The sequence below is a fragment of the Bos taurus genome, chromosome 24 (assembly GCF_002263795.3).
Source record: "Bos taurus isolate L1 Dominette 01449 registration number 42190680 breed Hereford chromosome 24, ARS-UCD2.0, whole genome shotgun sequence".
Taxonomy (NCBI): Eukaryota; Metazoa; Chordata; class Mammalia; order Artiodactyla; family Bovidae; genus Bos; species Bos taurus.
Genome location: NC_037351.1, coordinates 54,623,097 through 54,643,153, shown reverse-complemented (window position 1 = coordinate 54,643,153; position 20,057 = coordinate 54,623,097). Strand labels below are relative to the sequence as shown.

General features: G+C 40.6%; 1 protein-coding gene across 31 annotated transcripts in view; it reads left to right on the top strand.

Annotated features, from left to right (window-relative positions):
• TCF4 (transcription factor 4) overlaps positions 1-20,057 on the top strand; it is a 386,161-nt gene that overhangs the window by 333,679 nt on the left and 32,425 nt on the right. For 24 of the 31 annotated variants that reach the window (XM_059880880.1, XM_010818903.4, XM_005224218.5 and 21 more), the window contains 5 exon segments: positions 2,964-3,096; positions 12,926-12,993; positions 14,083-14,161; positions 16,697-16,773; positions 19,652-19,855. In XM_059880880.1, coding sequence (XP_059736863.1) covers positions 2,964-3,096; positions 12,926-12,993; positions 14,083-14,161; positions 16,697-16,773; positions 19,652-19,855 — 561 coding nt within the window. 31 annotated transcript variants of the gene reach the window in all.

Sequence of the window (20,057 nt, the reverse complement as noted above, 5' to 3'; positions counted from 1 at the left end):
ATTTCCTTCTCCAATGCATGAAAGTGAAAAGTGAAAGTGATGTCGCTCAGTCGTGTCCGACTCTTAGCGACCCCATGGACTGCAGCTCCTCCGTCTATGGGATTTTCCAGGCAAGAGTACTGGAGTGGGGGACCCCTTACAGTTGATCCCTAAATACTTTAAGAGAGACAGTAGTCACGTATCACTAATGATCTCGGTGGTGTGTTTATTATGCCTTTGAGTGACAGTAGTTGTCAAGATCCTTTGCCTTGTAAAATAATCTAGTTATAAATCTCATTAACTTATTTCAGCATCTCATTTTCTGTGAGTCTCTAAAAATAACGAATTTACATGAATTTATTTGGTTTCCCCACTAAAGTCTATGGGGAAGAACTTTCCTTTTTAGTCTCTGAATTTAGGAGTAACCCTTTGTCAAATCCTGACATTTGACAAAGGGTTACTCCATTTTATACCAAATTAAAAGGGTCTAAAAATTCTTACTGATTTGATAATATTTTTCCTGTCTCATTCTCTCATTATTATAGTTATTTAAATATTTTTCAAAATTCTTGTCCTCTGTTTTGATTTTTGAAAACTTGGGGCTGATTTATCCAGTGTCTCTATTCTTCAGAAATTGAGCATGGTCTAGGACTGGGTAGAAATGAAATCAAACGATCTTTTTTCCTTTTATTTCTCTTTTTCCATAGTTTGTTTATTTTTTCCACATTATTACAGTCTTTAGTTTTTGAGCAAAAATAGCTCTTCCAAGTTTGGTCTTCCATGGCTTATCCAGTTTTTAGGTCAGTTGTACTGTGTAATGGGCTCACTCGGTTATCCTTTGGAGAAAATTTCATGGACTAGATGAGGTTTTCTGGAAGTGCCAAGTAAAAATGAGTTTAACAGGTGGCCTAAGGAATTTTTGGTCAAGCAAAGAGGTCCAAGAAATTTAAAAGTTTGAAAGGCATTCTTGGGAACTTGGAAACGTTTAAAGGCATCATCCCAGCTATCTCACTGAGGTGGACCTTTTGGTTGGACTATTTGGGGTGTGTAGAGGTAATATTTTCAAAGGCATCTGCCATGTCACTGGCAGATCTGAGTCCAAAATACAGATCTATCTTCTGGGCTCTTTAGTTGCCTCTCAAATAAGTAGTGTTTCAGTCCACTGTTTATTAAACACTAGCTGGTCTCTGGTGGCTCAATTGGTAGAGAGTTCGCCTGCAATGCAGGAGACCCAGGTTTGATCCCTGAGTCAGGAAAACCTCCTGAAGAAGGAACTGGCAACCCACTCCAGTATGCTTGCCTGGGAAATCCCATGGACAGAGAAGCCTGTTGGGCTACAGTCCATGGGGTCGCAAAATTCAGACATGACTTAGTGACTAAACCACCACCAACAACTGGTAACCAGTTGTTCTTTCAGCTGCTCATAGGATGAGTGTGTTCAGCACTCAGCCACAAGTTGTGAGAGGCAGAACTGTGAGGTCTGTTCTCTGATTAAAGCGTTTCAGTTTAGGTGGAAATGCTCTTGAAAGAGGAAGCCTGGAAAAGCAGCATTTCAAGGAAGATCCCCTGGAGGAGGGAATGGCCACCCACTCCAGTATCCTTGCATGGGAAATCCCAGAGGAGCCTGTTAAGCTACGAGTCCATGGTGTTGCAAAAGAGCCCCCACATGACTGAGCAGCTAAACAACAGCAGCAGCAGCAACTGAGTGTTGCATGGACAGCGCAGAATGTAAATGTATCAGGGAGAAGAGATCGTGAAGGAGCTGGAAGTAGGAAGGGATCCTCAGGGGAGAGGTTGAACCCAAGATGGGCCTCACCAAATAAATAGGGGATCCTGTGATACAGGGGGTCCACGTCTTGTGACTAGATGTCTGGGCTTTAAGTTCCCCTGACTTTCAGCATCATATCTAAACTCTAATTTCAACAGAATCTCCAGTAGTGACATACTAAAGATGCATAGCCCACTAATACATGACATACAAGGAAAAAGTATATTTCAACTTAAATATTTTTCCTTTACATGTCTGTCATATAGTCAAATACCTGTGAGCTTTACTTTTTAAGCTACTGTAGCTTGAAAAAGAAAATAGCTCCATTTTGTGAATAACTATGTTCTTTGTAAATAACCACATTCCTCTTACTGATCTGCTCATTGGACAGCGAGCAGGTGTTTGGGGAGCAACTAATTTGTCACCTTACAGGCACTTGTGAGATGCCATATAACTGCTAGTATGAGAGTCATACCCAGAGCTAAGCCTGAACGCCTTCTGTGAAAGATACTCTTTTTCATGGTCAACTCTACAGTGAATTGCTAAGGGAGAGAACCTATAAGGAAGGACATAAAATAAGTTCTCATTTCATTTGTTCCAGGGTAATTCAACATAGTCATTGACATAAGACTTTATACATGTTGATATTTTAGAGAGAGATTCAATCATTAACTGCTTTTCAAGTTTTTCATTTACCATTTTGTTGTTGCTGGAGTTCAGAAGGAGGATCCAGTTTGTCGGGAAGATTTGAGACTGGTTATTCTTGGCCAATTAGTTTTCAGAAGGTCAGGGTTAAGTGTCATGTGAACCCTGCAGGTCATGCTGGAGTTTTATTCATTACATTATGGGCTCTTTCTTACCTGACCAATAGGCTGTACAGAAGAATAACGGTAGTGATGGTCTTTTATTGTTGCTAAAGTCCCAGACCTGCTTTTAAGGAACAATTTTCATGTTTAGAGGCGGTGACCGTTTCTCAAGGTTTATTGCCATTATATTCCTCTAGCTTTGATGCAAACCCAAACCAACTACGTCTTTGTATTTTATTACTTGAAAAATGAAAGCTGTCAGATCTAAGCAAGATGTATTCTTGGATATTTTGAAATTCCGAGGGCTGTCTCTGTTGTAAAATGAAGAGTTCTGAAAGAAGTATTGGAAACCTGAGCCACTAAATATTTTGTGATTGAACACGGCCTCCTTTTTCTGCTTCTTGCCACAGGGCTATCCATCACACTCCTCAGCAGACATCAATTCCAGTCTTCCTCCGATGTCCACTTTCCACCGTAGTGGTACCAACCATTACAGCAGCTCATCGTGTACACCTCCTGCCAACGGGACAGACAGTATAATGGGTGAGTCGTGGAAACGCCGATTCTGTTGCTGACAACCAGTGTCAGGGTTTTAACCATCAAGGAATTCTTTTTCTACCCCCAGTCCCATCACTGAACAGTAATCGAGCCATGAATGTTTATCACATGGACAAATGAGCCAAACAGAAATCGTCATTATCTTGACTGTAATCTCTTTTTGTTCCAAGAAACTGCTATTTGGCTGACTGTCTCCACCGTGAGTGATTAGATTGAACCAAGTTTGAATAGATCAACGTATGCTTCTCACACTCTCAAACAGCTAATAAAGTGAACTTTTCTAAGAGGAGCCATTGAAAATTAGTAAGATAGAAGGCGTAATAGCTCTTAATAGGAGTTACTGACCATTCTCAAATTCCAGTCACCATGCTAAGCTTTTCACTGTCATACACCACTGTCCTCTGGAAACTAGTTCATGTGATGTTCAGACATACTTATTAAGAATTAGATAGTTTTACCTTCTGGAGGATGCAGCATTGTGGAATCCTTCAGATAGGAAGAAGTGTTTGCAGACTTAAGGGAGAGGAGATGGCTGGGCATCAGTGAGCCAGAATTTACTTGCTACTTTTTCTCAGCAAAATTACTAATGAGTCAAGACTCAAGCAGAGTGTCCTGTCGAATAAACGAAGCCATCATCTCTAAGTTTTTGTGATGTTCACTGTGGTCCTCTCCCAGGATGGACGGTTACCCCACGAACACTCTTCTCTTGAGGAAAGAGCTAGGTAGGCTGCCCCTGGGGGGAGGCAGCCACCACCCTCTGATTCTGCCTTCAACAACCTTGTCATTCAGATGAGAGGCACAGTCTGACTCTGCAGGGTCTTCTTAAAACTTCAGACTTCCTCTGCTCACCACCTACTCTGGTTCTAGCTCAAACCCACAACTAACTCGGCCTTATGATCCCTTCCCATGGGTCCAGTTAGTGATGAGTTCACTAACTGTACATTTATTTTTCATTTTGGGGGGCTTCCCAGGTGGCTCATGATAAAGAATCCGCATGCCAATGCAAGAGACACAGGAGACACAGTTTTGATCCCTGGGTCAGGAAGATCCCCTGGAGGCAGAAATGGCAACCCACTCCAGTATTCTTGCCTGGAAAATTCCATGGACAAAGGAGCCTGGCGGGCTACAGTCCATGGGGTCGCAAAGACTCAGACACGACTGAGCACACACTGAGACTGGAATGTGTATTTATTTATTTATTTTGGCTGAGCCACACAGCATGTGGGATCTTAGTTCCCTGATCAGAGATTGATCCCGGCCCCCTGCATTGGAAGCGTGGAGGTCTTAACCACAGGACTGCCAGGGAAGTCCCTAACTGTACATTTTAAAGATAAGAATGTGTGACAGGAGAGTAGTTCCTTTAGCTCTTTGCAGTTGTTTAAAAATTTTCTTTGGATAGTCTCTGGAACTTGGGGAAGTGGGATGAATCACTTAATGAGGGGGAGAGTTTTTGATGAAAGAGAAGAGATGTGTTTTGAAATGTTGTAAATGTAATTCTGCCTAAATAATACAGTCCCTGCTTACTCAGTAATGCACTTCACACTTGAGATGAGCCATCTAGCAGCCCTTCCTTTCACTGCCATGTCTCACTGAGAGGCGAATTTAGGAAATAGTTTCCATTTTTGTGACTTTTCATAATAAAGCCTCTACCGGTGCGTTGTGTCAGTTTGACCTTGGAGAGCTATGGACAAAGGTCATGCGGGGAAGTTTTGCTAACTATCAGTGCAGTTTTGGCAGATCCGAAAAACAAGAAGAAAGAAAGAAGTGCAGAACTGAAAGAGTGAGAAAAGCATATTTCACTTCAGTGTGGTTTGACAAATGGAAAGCCCCTTTCTGCAGTCATGAGGTCTTAGTTATAAAGAAGGATGACCGGTCATTCATCCTTTTACAAGGCAGATTTCCTGTCTATTTGTGGTTTGAGTAATTTTCTTTTTTTAGGAAGGTAGAAAGGTAGAGCAAAAGCTTGAGCTGAAGAAAGCAAATTTAGGCACTTTTTGAAAAAAAAGTTGTGTTGACTGATTTGCCAAACAGTTCCTGTAAGAGTCCCCAGGACTCGGGAAGAAAGCGATCTTATGAGATGGTGTGATTATGCTCCATGCCCTGTGGTCAGCACGGCCACGAGTCTCAGTTGGAATGGAATTCGCCTTATTTAAGCTGATTGGCTCATCACTGGCTTGTGGATGAACAGGAATGTCTACCCTCCTTTTTTATTTTGTCTGGGCGGGTAGAGCGTTAATTGGTGACTTCTACATACTAATACGTAGGGCCTGGCTATGTTAAGATGGACTTACTATACAGACCAGAGGCCCCTGTTTAAGTAGAGGGAGGGTCTAGACAATAATAAAGGAGCTATACTTTTCGATGAGAGAAGTGTGAGATTTCTGGAATCCAGAGAAAGCTTTTTAGGAACAACTTTATTGCATAAATTACTCCACCATCATGAGTGTACTTGTTAAAATCTTCTAGCAACTTGTGAGAAAGCTTTACAGTCATTTCGGGACATAAGTAGACATGGTAATTCAGCTTTTTGGAGGAATAGATCTTTATTAATTTGCATACATACTTGTTACTTTAGGATTACTTTAAGGGAGAACATTCTAGAATGTTCATCCTTAAAATAATACATCCTCCAATTCCTTAAGTTAAAATACAGAGGAGAATTTAAGTATAATAATAAGCCTTCATATTTGCACAAGGTCCAAGTCACCCCTGTTTCTTTGCACTTTTTTTATTCTTTGCATTTTAATTCTCCTAGGTTTTGGTTTGATTTTTCAGAGTGTGGTAGAAGGCAGGGGTGGCAGCATGTCTGTGGAACAAGAAGAGAAGATTTCTGATGTTAGTGGTACTTCCCTAACAAACAGTATGGATTAATAGGATACATCTGTAGACTTTTGAAAGTATTTGGCATATACTCACTCATTCTGAAATACAGGAAATAAAGAAATATTACATTGCCTGTATCTCAAAGAACAAACAGAGCTAATTAAATAATTGGTAAATAGGGAACACACAGCCTGACACATGTTTGAGATTACACACATGATTCTGTAGAAAATGACTGTAAGCAATGCTAATGCCGTAAGAATGGGGTTCAAGCACTAACACATGGACATCGCGTTCTTCAAGTTTTCTTGGTGCAAAGTGGCAAGGCAGTGCAGGCTTTTCGTAGATGGCGTTGGTGTCTTAGGAAGAGGCTTTTTCCGTCGAGAGGAAGATCACAGCTCCACGTTGTACTGTGTCTTCCTGGCAGTCAGTGACTGTCCTCAACCAATCATAGAAGAGCAAAATGCTTGTGGAGTGAGTTGTAAAATCTGGACCCATCAGCAGGTACCCTGTCTGGAAACATGCTCCCTTGCCTCTGGATCTGTCCCCTGCATCTCAAGAGATGGAATACGCTCACGGAGGTTTGGGATAGCTTGTGTTGACTTGGAGGGGTGGTCATCGTCTCTTGTGTTTTCTTTTGCCCTTTTATGCCCAGTGTCATTTTTTGAGAAAAGCTGAGGAAGGGCAAAACCGACTCTGATTGTGTTAATGACAGAGGTTGTTGTTGTTGTTAATGTCACATTCATCCATGGAGTTTTGAAAGAATTGTACAGTAAGATATTTTACTTGCAGCATGCAGTCCACTGCTTTTCTACAAATGCTAGAGTGCATTAGACACGTCTGACTTAGAAGGGTGGATTAAGCACTCTGCTGCTGCTGCTAAGTCGCGTCAGTCGTGTCCAACTCTGTGCGACCCCGTAGACGGCAGCCCACGAGGCTCCCCCGTCCCTGGGATTCTCCAGGCAAGAACACTGGAGTGGGTTGCCATTGCCTTCTCCATAAGCACTCTGGAATGATACAAATGAAATGCATGGGACACACCGTGGATTCTTAGTCTTTCAACTGATGGGGTGGCCAGTTAAGGACAGAAGCCGAGTCTGAGGACTTCAAGAGTTACCACCATCAGAGCCTTTCAACTTGCTTCCTGAAACTTTCTCAGTGTAACACTAGCTGGGTGTGCTTGAGAGTCATTGCAGTTCAGAGCTTCTACCTGTGAGCAGGCGTCCAGAGAAGGAAATGGAAATAGTTATTAGGTACCAACTCTAGAGGGGAGAAATGTCTAGAGATTGGAGGCACATGCATAGCACATGGAACATCTTACGGAAAAACCAGAACTAGCTTTCTGGCCAACCCACTAGGCACCTACTGTCTCCATAGTTCCTTCCTACTTGCAAAACCCAATAGCTTTTTCTCTTCAAAAGGATTGAGAGACCCAGCTAGCACCACACAGTCCCCTACGACTACCCACGAAGGAGAATGCTCCAGTTCCCCAAGGGGAGATACCATTGGTGTGCATTCCGGGGGTGTGACCGCTTGCGGCTGGGGGCAACACAGCCTCCTTTCTCAGAGGGAATGGGGCATACAGCTAGCATAATGCTTACAATAACTGTTATTGTTTTGTTAGTCTTGAACCGGCCTGTCTAATGCATGGTATTCACCACGTCTTTAAACCTCAAACCAAACAGTGTTGAAGGAACAGCCTACGAAGATTGATGGAATACAACATGTGCTAAAGATTACCCTGGAATATCTATCTGGTTCATGAATTAATCTGGCTTCCAACTTTCACTTCTAATGACATGTTTGTATGACATGATGGGTTTTAGTGTGTGGCTTTTCTAGTAGAAACATTATGTCCATTTTCCCTTGAGGACCCGGTTTCACAGTAATTTTATTATGAGAATAGTCGCATAAGATTCACTTTATCTTCTACAAGAATCTTGAGCCTTCACATACAGTTGGGTGATGAACAGGCACAGAGCATAAGAGCAATAGGAATTTTATCCAGCAGCGTCGTGGCATCACCACGGAGAACGGAGACCACCAACGGAGAACAATAAACCAGTGTGATTTAAGTCTTCTCATACATTTCCTGCACGTGGTTGATGGGGCCCAGCTTCCCCCTTGAATTCCTAAGAATCCATCCTGCTAAAAGTTCAGTGTTTGGTAGCCTGTACTTGAGTTCTTCTTCTAATATTGTAGGTCGTAGGAGAGCTGGGAATTCTCCTTCTTATATCTTTGTTGAGAAGCTCATGACATTGTTATGCTGTTTCTACTAGTTGAATAACATGAGGGTTGCTTGGACACAGTTCAGAAAAACCTAAATTTTAAAACCGTCATCTTCTTTCAGGCAGACACTATGAATTACACTTCATCTTTTTATAGCGCTGGCCCTTGGCTCAGTGATGAAGAATCCGCCTACCAATGCAGGAGACTCAGGAGTTTGATCCCTGATCCCTGAATCAGGAAGATCCCCTGGAGGAGGAAATGGCAACCCACTCCAGTATTCTTGCCTGAAAAATCCCATGGACAGAGGAGCCTGGCGGGCCGCAAAGAGCCAGACACGACTGAGCAGCTGAGCACACACATCCTTTTATAGCTTCGGGATGCACCCAGCCTGGGGTTCTGGGTGTGCAGTAAAGGGATAACACATCTTCCAAATTCTGGTTTTTCAGTAGTCAGCCCCGAGATACCACTTATCCTGATGTTTGGATCAGGGTGTGTTCTAATGGGAATTGCCATTTTCTCCAAAGTGGGGACAGAGACTGAGGGTGGTCCCACTTGTAGCTGAGAAGACTAAACCCTGCTTTCTGCCCCATCTTCCAGCCAGCAGCAGCACCTGCGTTCAGGCCATTTGAACAATGCTTGGGTGGTTGGCAGTGTCGAATCCTCCTACCAGATTACAGTTCCTCTTAATAATTACTCATCTTCAATCATATTCATCGTACAGCTCTACTTAGAGACTTGATTTTTTTTTTTCCTCTCCTTAGCTAGGGAAATTGCTAAGAGCTAAAATCACATAAGAAATCAATCCAGTTTTTATCAAGCAGAGACAGGAGTTCTTCTCTTTATTTCTGTTATGTGGGTATTTTGGTAATTTCTCATAATACCTTGACAAACACTCAGGCTTAGAATAGTAATCAAGTCCTGTTACATGAAAGGTAGAAAAGTAGATTTGATGTGCACACATTTAATGAGAAGTGTGGTTTGCTAAACGTGACTCATTACTCAATATAGAAGAAATTTTGCTATTTGAGTATTAAATATACATTCACTTTCTGATTACTTATGCCCGTTGACATATCAGGCACATAACTAAAAAAGAGTCTTTAGGAGGAGGATCCGTGTAGCTTAACATGTTTAAGGACTCTTGAAAGTGTGTCTTCTCCAGTGTTGCCTGGAACAGAAGAAAAGGCATTCCAAGTGTGAAGCAAACTGGTCCCAGTAAACTGCTTTGAAACTTGAACCCTCGGGTTGATTCTCCAGCTGTTGCAGGTAGAATGGCTCTATATTTAAAAAAAAATAAGAGTCTGTTCTTATCAGTGACTTGCATGAGTAGCCTTTGTAATTTTCTCAAACATTTTCATGACAGTATGAGGTAAGGAGTTAAATTCTGTCTTTTTATTATACCCCCAAGTTCTCACGCCTCCTATGTAAAACAGGGACATCAGAAAGTTCAGTTAGAAAGCTGCAGTATGAAGAGATCATAAGGATTGTATCTTGTCTCTTGGATTTTTATGCCATAATAATGTATTTTTTGATTTAAGCATATTCTTTTTTTTTTTTTACAGTAGGTCCTTGTTGATTATCTATTTTTAAATATAGCAGTGTGTACATGTCAATCTTTAAGCAAAAAAAAAAAAAGATACAAATGAGCAATGAACAGAACAGAAACACAGAACAGAAACATACTCACAGATTTAGAGCATGAATTTATGGTTACCAGAGAGGGAAAGTTGGGAGGGAGGTGGGATAGATTGGGAGTATAATTTCTTCTTAACATATCTCTAAAATATTTTTATTGGTTTTCAATTCTTCCTAATTTGGTTTCATTAATATATTTTAAAACCCTTACTATTCGCATTTTAAAACCGTTCAAAGAATTAATCTTTTGAAAGCTACCATAGCAAATTTTATCTATAACAATATCTTACCCTAGTTGGGTTTATTTTCTTTGTTAGATAATGTAATTTTTTCTGATGTGGCTCTGAATTGTCATTTCATGAAGGTCTGTTTTCTAGTCAACCCAGATATCCAAATTATTTTGACTGATAAGCCTAATTTTAAGAATAATGATAATATTGCTTCTGGAAGGGAAGAAAAAAATGTATGTATAATTATCTCCAAATACCATGGTAATACATGCTGAAAAATGTTAGTGCTCTTTGTGTTTTCAGAATCCTTGTTATTTTCCTTTAGAATTGTCTTCAGTTTTAAAAGAACTCCTTGATGCAGAAATTTTTACTTTCACACCAGATAATAATTTCAATTATCTCTTTATATTGAGTATTTTTAGTACTCTTGATATCTGTAAGTTCCTTCCACTAGTTCATTGTATGATGTTGGGCCCTCATTTCAGAGAACTTTCTTACACATAAAATCCTTAGTACTAACAACTAATATATTTTTAACATTATGAATTTGTGATGTGAGAAAGAATAGTTTTTCCTTTTTTTTTTTGTCAGAAGGTGATTATGTTCTTTTCATTACGTACAGCTTTCTTTCAGTTTTAGTAATTAACGAATGTAGCGGTGAGTTTTGTTAATCAAATAAAGCAAACATCAAAAGATTATCAAACAGTCATACCCAACATGTAAATATATAAAAATAACAAGCATAATTTAACTATACTAAGCAGAGGTCAGGAGGATGAAATTATAACCTAGAGACAAAGATAATTTGACCACTTGAGAGCTGATCCCATGACTTTAATTTACAAATCTGGAAGCTGAAGATGACACATTTGCCAGAAAGAGTACTTTCTTGGGATTGAGGAAAAGGCTGGGAATTTTTTTTTAAAGTTTAAATGTATAATGAAGTCTTGCTTGAATTAATCCATTGATTTAGTATTTCCTTTTCTTATTTCACAAAATAGTGACAAACATTTTCCTCTAGAGTTTAATAGGTTTTATTTAAATATTATATCTACTTGCTTATGCTGAGGCCTTAATAAATCTAAGAGAAGAACACCACTGGCTATACCATTTTATAAAGGCAAATTACTTTCAAAAGATAGAGAACACACTTACGGACAAGGGCAGCGGGGAGGAAGGGGAGGGTGAGATGAAGAGAAAGAGTAGCAGGGAAACATACATTACCATTTGTGATATAGACAGCCAGTGGTAATTTGCTGTGTGACTCACGGAACTCAAAGAGGGGCTCTGTAACAACCTAGAGGGGTGGGAAGTGCGAGGGAGAGGACATAAGTACACCTGGGGCTGATTCCTATTGATGTACGGCAGGAATCAATACTGTAAAGCAGTTATCCTTCAATTAAAGAAAACCCTTGTTTATTAGAGCTGATTTTGAACTATGTATTTGAATCTATATCCTGTTATTAACAGGCAGCCTTTCCTCAATATCCTGCCAAGGGGATGTTTCAAGGATCCCCTGCAGATAACCTAAATTTGAGGATGATCAAGTCCCTCATAGAAAAGGGTGCAGTATTTGCATATATCCCTTGCATATGTGGGTGCTCAGCCGTGTGTGACTCTTTGCAATTCTATGCACTGTAGCCACCAGGCTTCTCTGTCCATGGGATTTTCCAGGCTTGAATACTAGAGTTGGTTGCCATTTCCTCCTCAAGGGGATCTTCCTGACTCAGGGATCAAACTTGCATCTCCTGCATTGCAGGTGGATTCTTTACCACTGGCGCCACCAGGGAAGCCCATATAACCCTTGCTCATCCTCTCATATACTTTAAATCATCTCTAGATTATTTATAATACTCAAGGCAATGTAAGTCTATGTAAATAGTTGCCACCACCAACAAATTCAAGTTTTGCTTTTTGGAAGGGTATGGAATTTTTTTTCTGAAAATTTTTGATCAGAGTTTGATTAAATCCTTGGATGCAAAAATCTGTGGATACAGGGGGCCGGCTGTACCCTTTATTCATCCATCTTCTGGATAAAAACACTGGTGTTTAGATAGTAGAGAGACTGCTTCATCATCTGGAGAAGGCAATGGCACCCCACTCCAGTACTCTTGCCTGCAGAATCCCAGGGACGGGGGAGCCTGGTGGGCTGCCGTCTATGGGGTTGCACAGAGTCGGACACGACTGAAGCGACGACTTAGCAGCAACAGCAGCAGCTTCGTCATCATGTACACTTATTTTACCTCCAGAATTTGAGATGATATTGACTTTTAACAGCATCAGAGTTCAAATTCTTTAAATATGAACACAGACTTTAAAATGTGTGGAGACTATATGTTCCTTAAAATATTAAAAATATTTTCCCTCCTAGGAAGCCGCCAGGCCTGTTACAGATTTTTTTGTTTTGTTTATTGTGGAACTCTGAGAGAAGTATCTCACTTTGCTATATAGCAAAAATTAATTTTTCAATTTGAAAGCAGATGTAACTCTTATTCGTGAAGTGAATTCAGTTTACTATATAAAATATAAATAAGGGCAAGCTATGAGAGCTTCAGACGTCTGAAAGCACTGCGTACTTTTTAGCAGTGAACCTCATATGCTCACCTACTACTCTTGACTACTTAACCACTCGTAGACAACCAGGGGAAAAGTAATAGCAACTGAAACACTTTATCTTTAAACCAAGGTGTCAGGTTTATATTTTATCTGTTAAAAAAAAAATGTAACATGAATATATTTAACATCTACCTCAGCAAACAAATTAATGCTAATTAAATATTAATGTGTTGTAATTAGCATTAAAAATGCAATTAAATTGTGAGTAAATGGACCAGGAATAGAAAATTGTTCGATGTCTCACCGTCTGGCTTTTCATATTCTGCCTTTTGTTTTTGCAGCAAATAGAGGAAGCGGGGCGGCAGGCAGCTCCCAGACTGGCGATGCTTTGGGGAAAGCACTTGCTTCGGTGAGGAAATGTTGACCTTGGACTTCAGATGTACCGCGGCAGACGGGTGAACTTTAATCAGAAGTGGACATTTAGAACTTTAGAAAATGGATGGCAAATAGCTTTGATTTTTGGAAAGACTAGCTTCCTTGCATAATAATCATTGAAAAAATTGAAGAGAGAACGCTGAAGATTCCAGCGGATGGCTGGTCTCTCCCATCTTGCAAGCGATACTCAATTATGGATTTGTGGATATTCTTAGGGCCTTTAAGAGTATAGATTTTCTATCCTGATGTCTTATTTTTCTCTAAAGTCATCGGGGGGCTCGTTGATTGACCAGCTAAGACTGACTTTGCCAAAGGGTAGTTGTAAAACATTTTGAAAAAGAAACTTTTAACAAATGACCATAACCGAGGTTCAATTGTTGCTTCATTAGCACTTGGCTTCTCTGCTTTAAGCTAAGATCCAGCATTTCTTCCATATTCACCAATGACCAGTGGTACCCCTTTCTTGTCTGAGGGAGTGTACCTGGTATTGTCTTCAAAAGCTAAACGTGATCATTTGTAAATATAAGCAGAGATCTGTTGCTCTGACGTTTAGTCTCTTCAGTTGGATTCTCCTTATCATTGGGGCATTTGATTTATGGTAGCCTTGTGAGCTAAGGAAAAGTTTTTCTTTAGACTGAGCGTCCTTCTGCCTTGGAATCAAATACCTTAAATGTAATGAAGAAGGAGTTGAGCAAAAATCTTAGGATGTAATGCTGCCCGACCTCTTGTTTTATGGAGGAAGAAAGGGAGGTTTGGTGTATCTGTGTAGCTTCATGGCCATGCAGCCAGAGGAGGAAACGGGAAGAAATGGACAGAGCCAAGGTCTGCTGACCTCAGTTCAGTTTTCCCCCCACTGTCTTCGAGCAGCTCAAGAACTCTTCTTTTGAAAAAGTAATTAAGTTTTTCATTTTAGAATATCGGTACTGTAGTTGATTGTTAAGTGTATTTTGCACCTTGGAATTTGTGGATGAATCACATTAATGCTTTGTAGTTTAAATTGTGGCATATTTATTCCCGATGAATGAGGATTTGTTGTTGTTGTTTTTCTCCCCACTGTTTTAAGATCTATTCTCCAGATCACACTAACAACAGCTTTTCATCAAACCCTTCAACTCCTGTTGGCTCTCCTCCATCTCTCTCAGGTACGGTACCGTAAACCCACTGCATCTGAGTGTCAGCTTATAGAACGGTTTCCCCTTTACGCTTCCTGTGCTGCTGGGGGAAACTCACTCCCTCCAAAAACTCAAAACAGAGTGTTTCCGAACAGACCAATAGGAAGAGGTGGGAGAGACAGACACAGCTGTGCAATGGTGAAGTCATTTACATCCAAAACTTTTCTTGAAAGTTTCATGCGTTTAGAATGTACAGGCACTTGGGAAACTTACTTCTTAAACTCTTCTTTGCAAAAGATATTCAACAGAATAATATATTCCAACAAAAATCTCAGTGGGAAAACCAGTTCACATAATCGGGAATAGAAATACAGATTATGTAGTCATCAAACATAGACTATTCAAAAGGATCATTTCTCCCAGAAATTTCAGACTTTTTAGATTCCCTCTTTAAAGTCCATGTTATTGGAAGGTTTGAAGAAAACTATAATTGTTTAAATAAATTGTGACATAACTGTGTGTAGTTAAAGGGGATGTTTGCCATTTACAATAGAACAAGTTAACATGACCTATGGCTTCAGATAATAAAATTATAAGTTGTTAAATGGTGTTAGTAAAGCGTTGCACTCTTCAGAGCTCCATTTAAAGGGCTCATTGCCCTTCCGATATAAATGTTTCCAGAAAGACCCTGTCTGGTGCCTATCTCTGCTCTTTGGAAGGAGGATAGGTGGCTTCTTTTAAAAAAAAAAAAAGAAATCATATCTGTACCTGATTGAAACCTGATCTTACCTTAATTTAGACTGTAGTCACTTGCCTGAATGTTGCTGCCTCAATCTCTGTATTCCCTACATGCAGCACTCCCATGACCCCATTGTAAAGTAAATTCCTTGATAAAGTATCAGAGATTTCACCTGGCCACAGAGCTTTCAGAGTTGATGGCCATGGGCTTAGGGGAGACTTAATATCAGCCTTTCCCCAGCCTCCATTGACAGGAGGAAGTCACAGAAGAGAGAGGGAAATAGCTGGACCTTCCAGTCCATATCTCCAGAGAGACAGTGCTGAAACTGGGAAAGCCAGAGGTGACATTGAGAAGATAATGGAATAGCACTGAAACAGTCCCTGTGGCAGGGAAGTGAAGTTCAGAATTGTATGTTTCTGGCTTAGTGCCATATTATTAGGCTCTGGAAAGCGATTACAGGTGTGAGCATCCAAAGTCAGAGGCAGGCTGAGCTAGTACAGAGCTCAGCGGGGCCAGGGGTGAGGGAGTCTGAGCAGGGAGAGCTCCCACATTCCCCATTTCAAACGAAGCAACTCTAATTTTGTCTATTTTATAATATGGGGGGAAAAGAATATTCTGGAATCTAATATAAAGTTTGAGAAATAGCTATTTGAGTCTAATGCTCTGATTTACAGATGGATGTATGAAGGCCCAGAAAGGGTATGGGATTTGCTGAAAATCTTCAGTAGTAATATTAGAGCTCAGGCTAGAATCAGGGGACTCAGCGTTCTGCCAGTCCACTTCCGGGTCAACGTTGGGAGGGGAAGCGACGATGCACACATCGTTCCAGAAAATGCCACAAATATCCCAAGCCTGAGTAACATGCTGCACGTGGAGGACCCTGAAACAAGGCCACCGTTGAGGTCCTGGTTATCCAGCCTAAAAGACCACACGTTAGGGGGAGAGGACTTGATGAAGATCCAGAGATGGGGACAGACTGCTATTTCACACCAAGGGCTCTGTCCAGATTTTTTCACTGAAAATAATTGAACAAAACATTCTATTTTTATTTAACATAAAAATACACATGTGCGCACCCAGAAATGGCAGGAAGAATGGATTTTTACAGTGCCAGCAGTATCAGGGACTGTGATTTCAGTGAGGTCATAGATTTTTTTTTCCTTCAATTATTTTCCAAGTTTTCTACACGAGCACGTATTATTTTCAAAAGTGGTTTTTATTTTTAAATTGATAGGTTAGACATGTTCTATTTATTATAGCAGCAGTCTTTCTTTACCTTCAAGTTTTGTGAATCATTAAAAATGTGTTTTCTTCAGAAGAAACTACTTAATGTTGTTATATTGAGTGTTTAAATCTCTGGTTTAGCGGATCTTATTTCCTTGAAAAGTTTCTGAAGGCGTATCCTTTCTTAAGGATCATTTAAAAACAAGTAGCAAAGCTGTTTTTCATTGGTGAGAGAATTTTGGTTTTAACAAACCAGCTTTGCATGAAGGTGTAATGAAAACCCCTCTTTGCACTCTTAAAAGTACCTTGACTGTGTAGTGACGGTTTTCCATCAAAGGGACATTTCTCTAGCTAAAATTCACAATTAATTAAATGTTCCCTTTTACGAGGAAGCCTGGGAGAATTCTGAGTCCATGTATAGTCTACCTATTTTACATTTAAAATGTTTTCCTTGGCCCTAAATTCTTGTATGGGCAGTTTACATGTATTTCCTTAATGTCCAGATAGAAATCAATATGCTAATTTCTAAGAACTGTTTAAAATGTTGGTAAGGTTCTCCTTAGGATTATACAGGCCTCATTGCAATCCCATTTTCCTATCAGCAGGCACAGCTGTTTGGTCTAGAAGTGGAGGACAGGCTTCATCATCTCCTAATTATGAAGGACCTTTACACTCTTTGGTAAGTTTCATCAGCTCACCATCACTTTGGCCATTCTCAGGCCGTGCTTCTCTTTTTCCACCCGGTTCACTCTTCAAGAGTCTTATTTTCACTAATAGGAACTTGTGGTTGACGTAAGCCCATGGGTTTGGTTAGAGGCAGAGTTATTAGCCTATGCTTGTTCCTATTTACAGACTGTAACCCAGCTACTGCTACAGTGGAAGCCTCAGGGCTCCTATATATCTAGAACCAGATAAGAATCTGGGAAGGATCATGGCCTCCTCCCCTTGTTGGGGAAATATACTTGTGTCAGTGATTAAATACCTCTCCTGATGTGAGTGCTGGAGTTCCAGCTATGGTGTGGAGCCAGAACACTTGGAGAGTCTCTGTGTCTCTAGTTTGCTTTCCAGAATCATGGGTTTATAGGAATTTTCTTCTTGACCTCTGAATAAGAAGCCTCCTGCTTTTCTCCTCATTCACTTTGATTCTCATGGAAATCTAGTAATTTCATTAAATTTCTCTTGTAAGGAATCGCTGAAAACCTTCCCTGAGTGTAATTAATATGATAAAAACTCACATGATGACTCGGTGTTTGACACTCCACTCAAAGGAAGGGGCTGGAAACGTGCATGAAGCGGCACTGCTCTGGGCACTGCCTGGTCTGTGGATGAGTCACACACGGACGGGTGGCAGCCACAGGCTGTCCTTCAGGGTTGAGTTTCCCCTTTTTCTTCCCATATTTTGAGATGGAACGTGGGCGTAAGCATATCTGTTAATTTGCCTGTCTATCTGACTTTATGTTGTCAGCCACTCAGGGTTTCCTTTCTTACTTTTGGCTTATGATTTAAATGAAGAATAATCTAAAAATGAGAATACAGAGGTGAATTCTTCCTAGCGGTAGTGTGTAAATCATCTACCTCCTCTCTTTAGCCAATAAGATGACCACAGAATGAGACAATCAAGTGCCATCTAAGCCCCGTGAATCTGCAGCTCACATCCAAATAAACCATCATCCTTGTGTTTCTCTCCATCGGTTATTCTCTGGGACCCATTCGTCATGGCTGGGTTTTTTCCAACTCTAGAACTATAAAGACTAGGTTTATGTTTCTGAGGGCCTTCCCAGGGGGCGCTGGTGGTAGAGAACACGCCTGCCAGTGCAGGAGACATAAGAAATGCAGGTTTGATCCCCGGGTCAAGAAGATCCCCTGAAGGAGGACATGGCAACCCACTCCAGTATGCTTGCCTGGAGAATCCCATGGACAGAAGAGCCTGGCGGGCTACAATCCATAAGGTCACAAAGAGTCGGAGACGACTGAAGTGACTTAGCATGCGCGTAGCATGGCTGTGAACTGCAGTGTCAGTTCTCTGCGAATTCTCAACACTCAGAGGGGATTCCCGTCAAAAACAGTCTCCACTAGGAAGCTGCAAGCCAGAAACGGTGATAGGCACATGGATTATTTCTTTTCATGCTCTCGCTTACGCTCGGAAGTGTATTTCATCATTTCTGGTTTTATAGACTAAGAAGCATAGACTCAAAGAAGTTCAGTAACCTTTCCAAGGTCAGTGAACAGCAGGGCTAGGAGTTTAAGGGAAACCCCGTAATACCCAAGCCCACCGAATCAGAAGGCTCTGTACCATAGACTGATTGTATTCGACATACATTGTTCCTGTCAGTGGGGAATAATTTAGAAATCGTTTTTCTCATGCCGGAGAGCTGGTATCTCTGCTTGCACAGCCCATCAGAAATCAGAGTGGATTCTAGCATGATCTAGCACAAAGATGCACTAGAATTGAAGACTCAGGGTTGTCACCCTGAGGTCACCGTTTCCTGGCAGTATGGTGTTGAGCAGTTAATTGACTTAGTTTTCTTGGAGCCTCATTTGCATGTCTATGTTGGAAGGGATAATAATGTCTTTCCTGTTTGCTTACATGTGTAGAATGAGGATTCAGTGAGATGGTATCTTTTAAAGTGCACCCTGGAGATGGTTGTTTGGTATCGTTATTGGTCACACTGGGGAAAAAAAAAAATACATACACATCTCCATGACCATTTTATTCACCAAAAACTATCATGTAGGCTTATCTAGTTGTGGAAAACTCGGATCCTAATGGCTGGGATGAAAAGATCAGTTGGTTTTTTCATTGTATAAGAGTAGTGAGTTCTCTACTATAGTAAGGGCTTTGAAATAAATTAGAAGCTCCCGGTGAGCAATTCATTCATGTCTTTATAATTCTTCAGTCTTGAAATCTACCACTTTGATTGACAGAATTTTTGCAGTTTTGTTCTTCAACTGTTTTGAGGCTCTGATTCCCTCTAACACACACACACACACGTGCGCGCACACACACAGGTAATAATCGATAGAAGGCAAGAAACCCAGTTAAAAATTGTTAGTACTCAATAAGAAACTAGTCTATAGGCGTTTACCTGTCCCTGATTTGATACTTAGCACTGTGTCATGTGACTCAGGAAACCCAGGGAATATGCCTTCAAGGAGATAATTTAATTGGGAAACTATAAATAGGGCACCTTTCCATTGCTAATTTTTTAAAATCTTTAACCAGTGCCTGCCAGGATGTTCCTTAAATTCAATAAATGTTTTTTTTTTCTTTGCTAAAGTAAGTCTCAGTTCTTTCAAGGTAATGCAGTATAGTAAAACATATATACTTACCATGTCCCGGAAGAATTACTGACTTTGTTCACAAAAAAATAATTATAGTATTAACAGTTTTCACCCATTTTCTGGGAAAGTCATCATTTACTTTTATTATGATTTTAAGGAAAATAAATTTTATTCAGAAATCCACAATATGGTTCATGTCAACTCGGGTTTTACTTCTGTAATCTATATCCATACTTGGAACTGAATCAAATTTCACATCACTTATCAACCAACAGCAAAGCCGAATTGAAGATCGTTTAGAAAGACTGGACGACGCCATTCACGTCCTCCGGAACCACGCGGTGGGCCCGTCCACAGCCATGCCTGGAGGTCACGGCGACATGCACGGAATCATCGGACCCTCTCACAACGGAGCAATGGGTGGTCTGGCCTCAGGGTATGGAACCGGTCTTCTCTCCGCCAACAGACACTCACTCATGGTAAGGGATGGGGTGAAACTCGGGGATGCTAGTTAACATGCAGAATTAGAATTTCTAGCTCAAATAACACTGCTGCAGCTTTGTCTTTTTTTAAAACAGCTTTATTGAGATAAAATTTAACCTACAACTCACCCATTTCAGTTTTACAGTGTACTTACTGTGTTCTCCATGTATTCACAAGACGGTGCCATCACCACGAGTG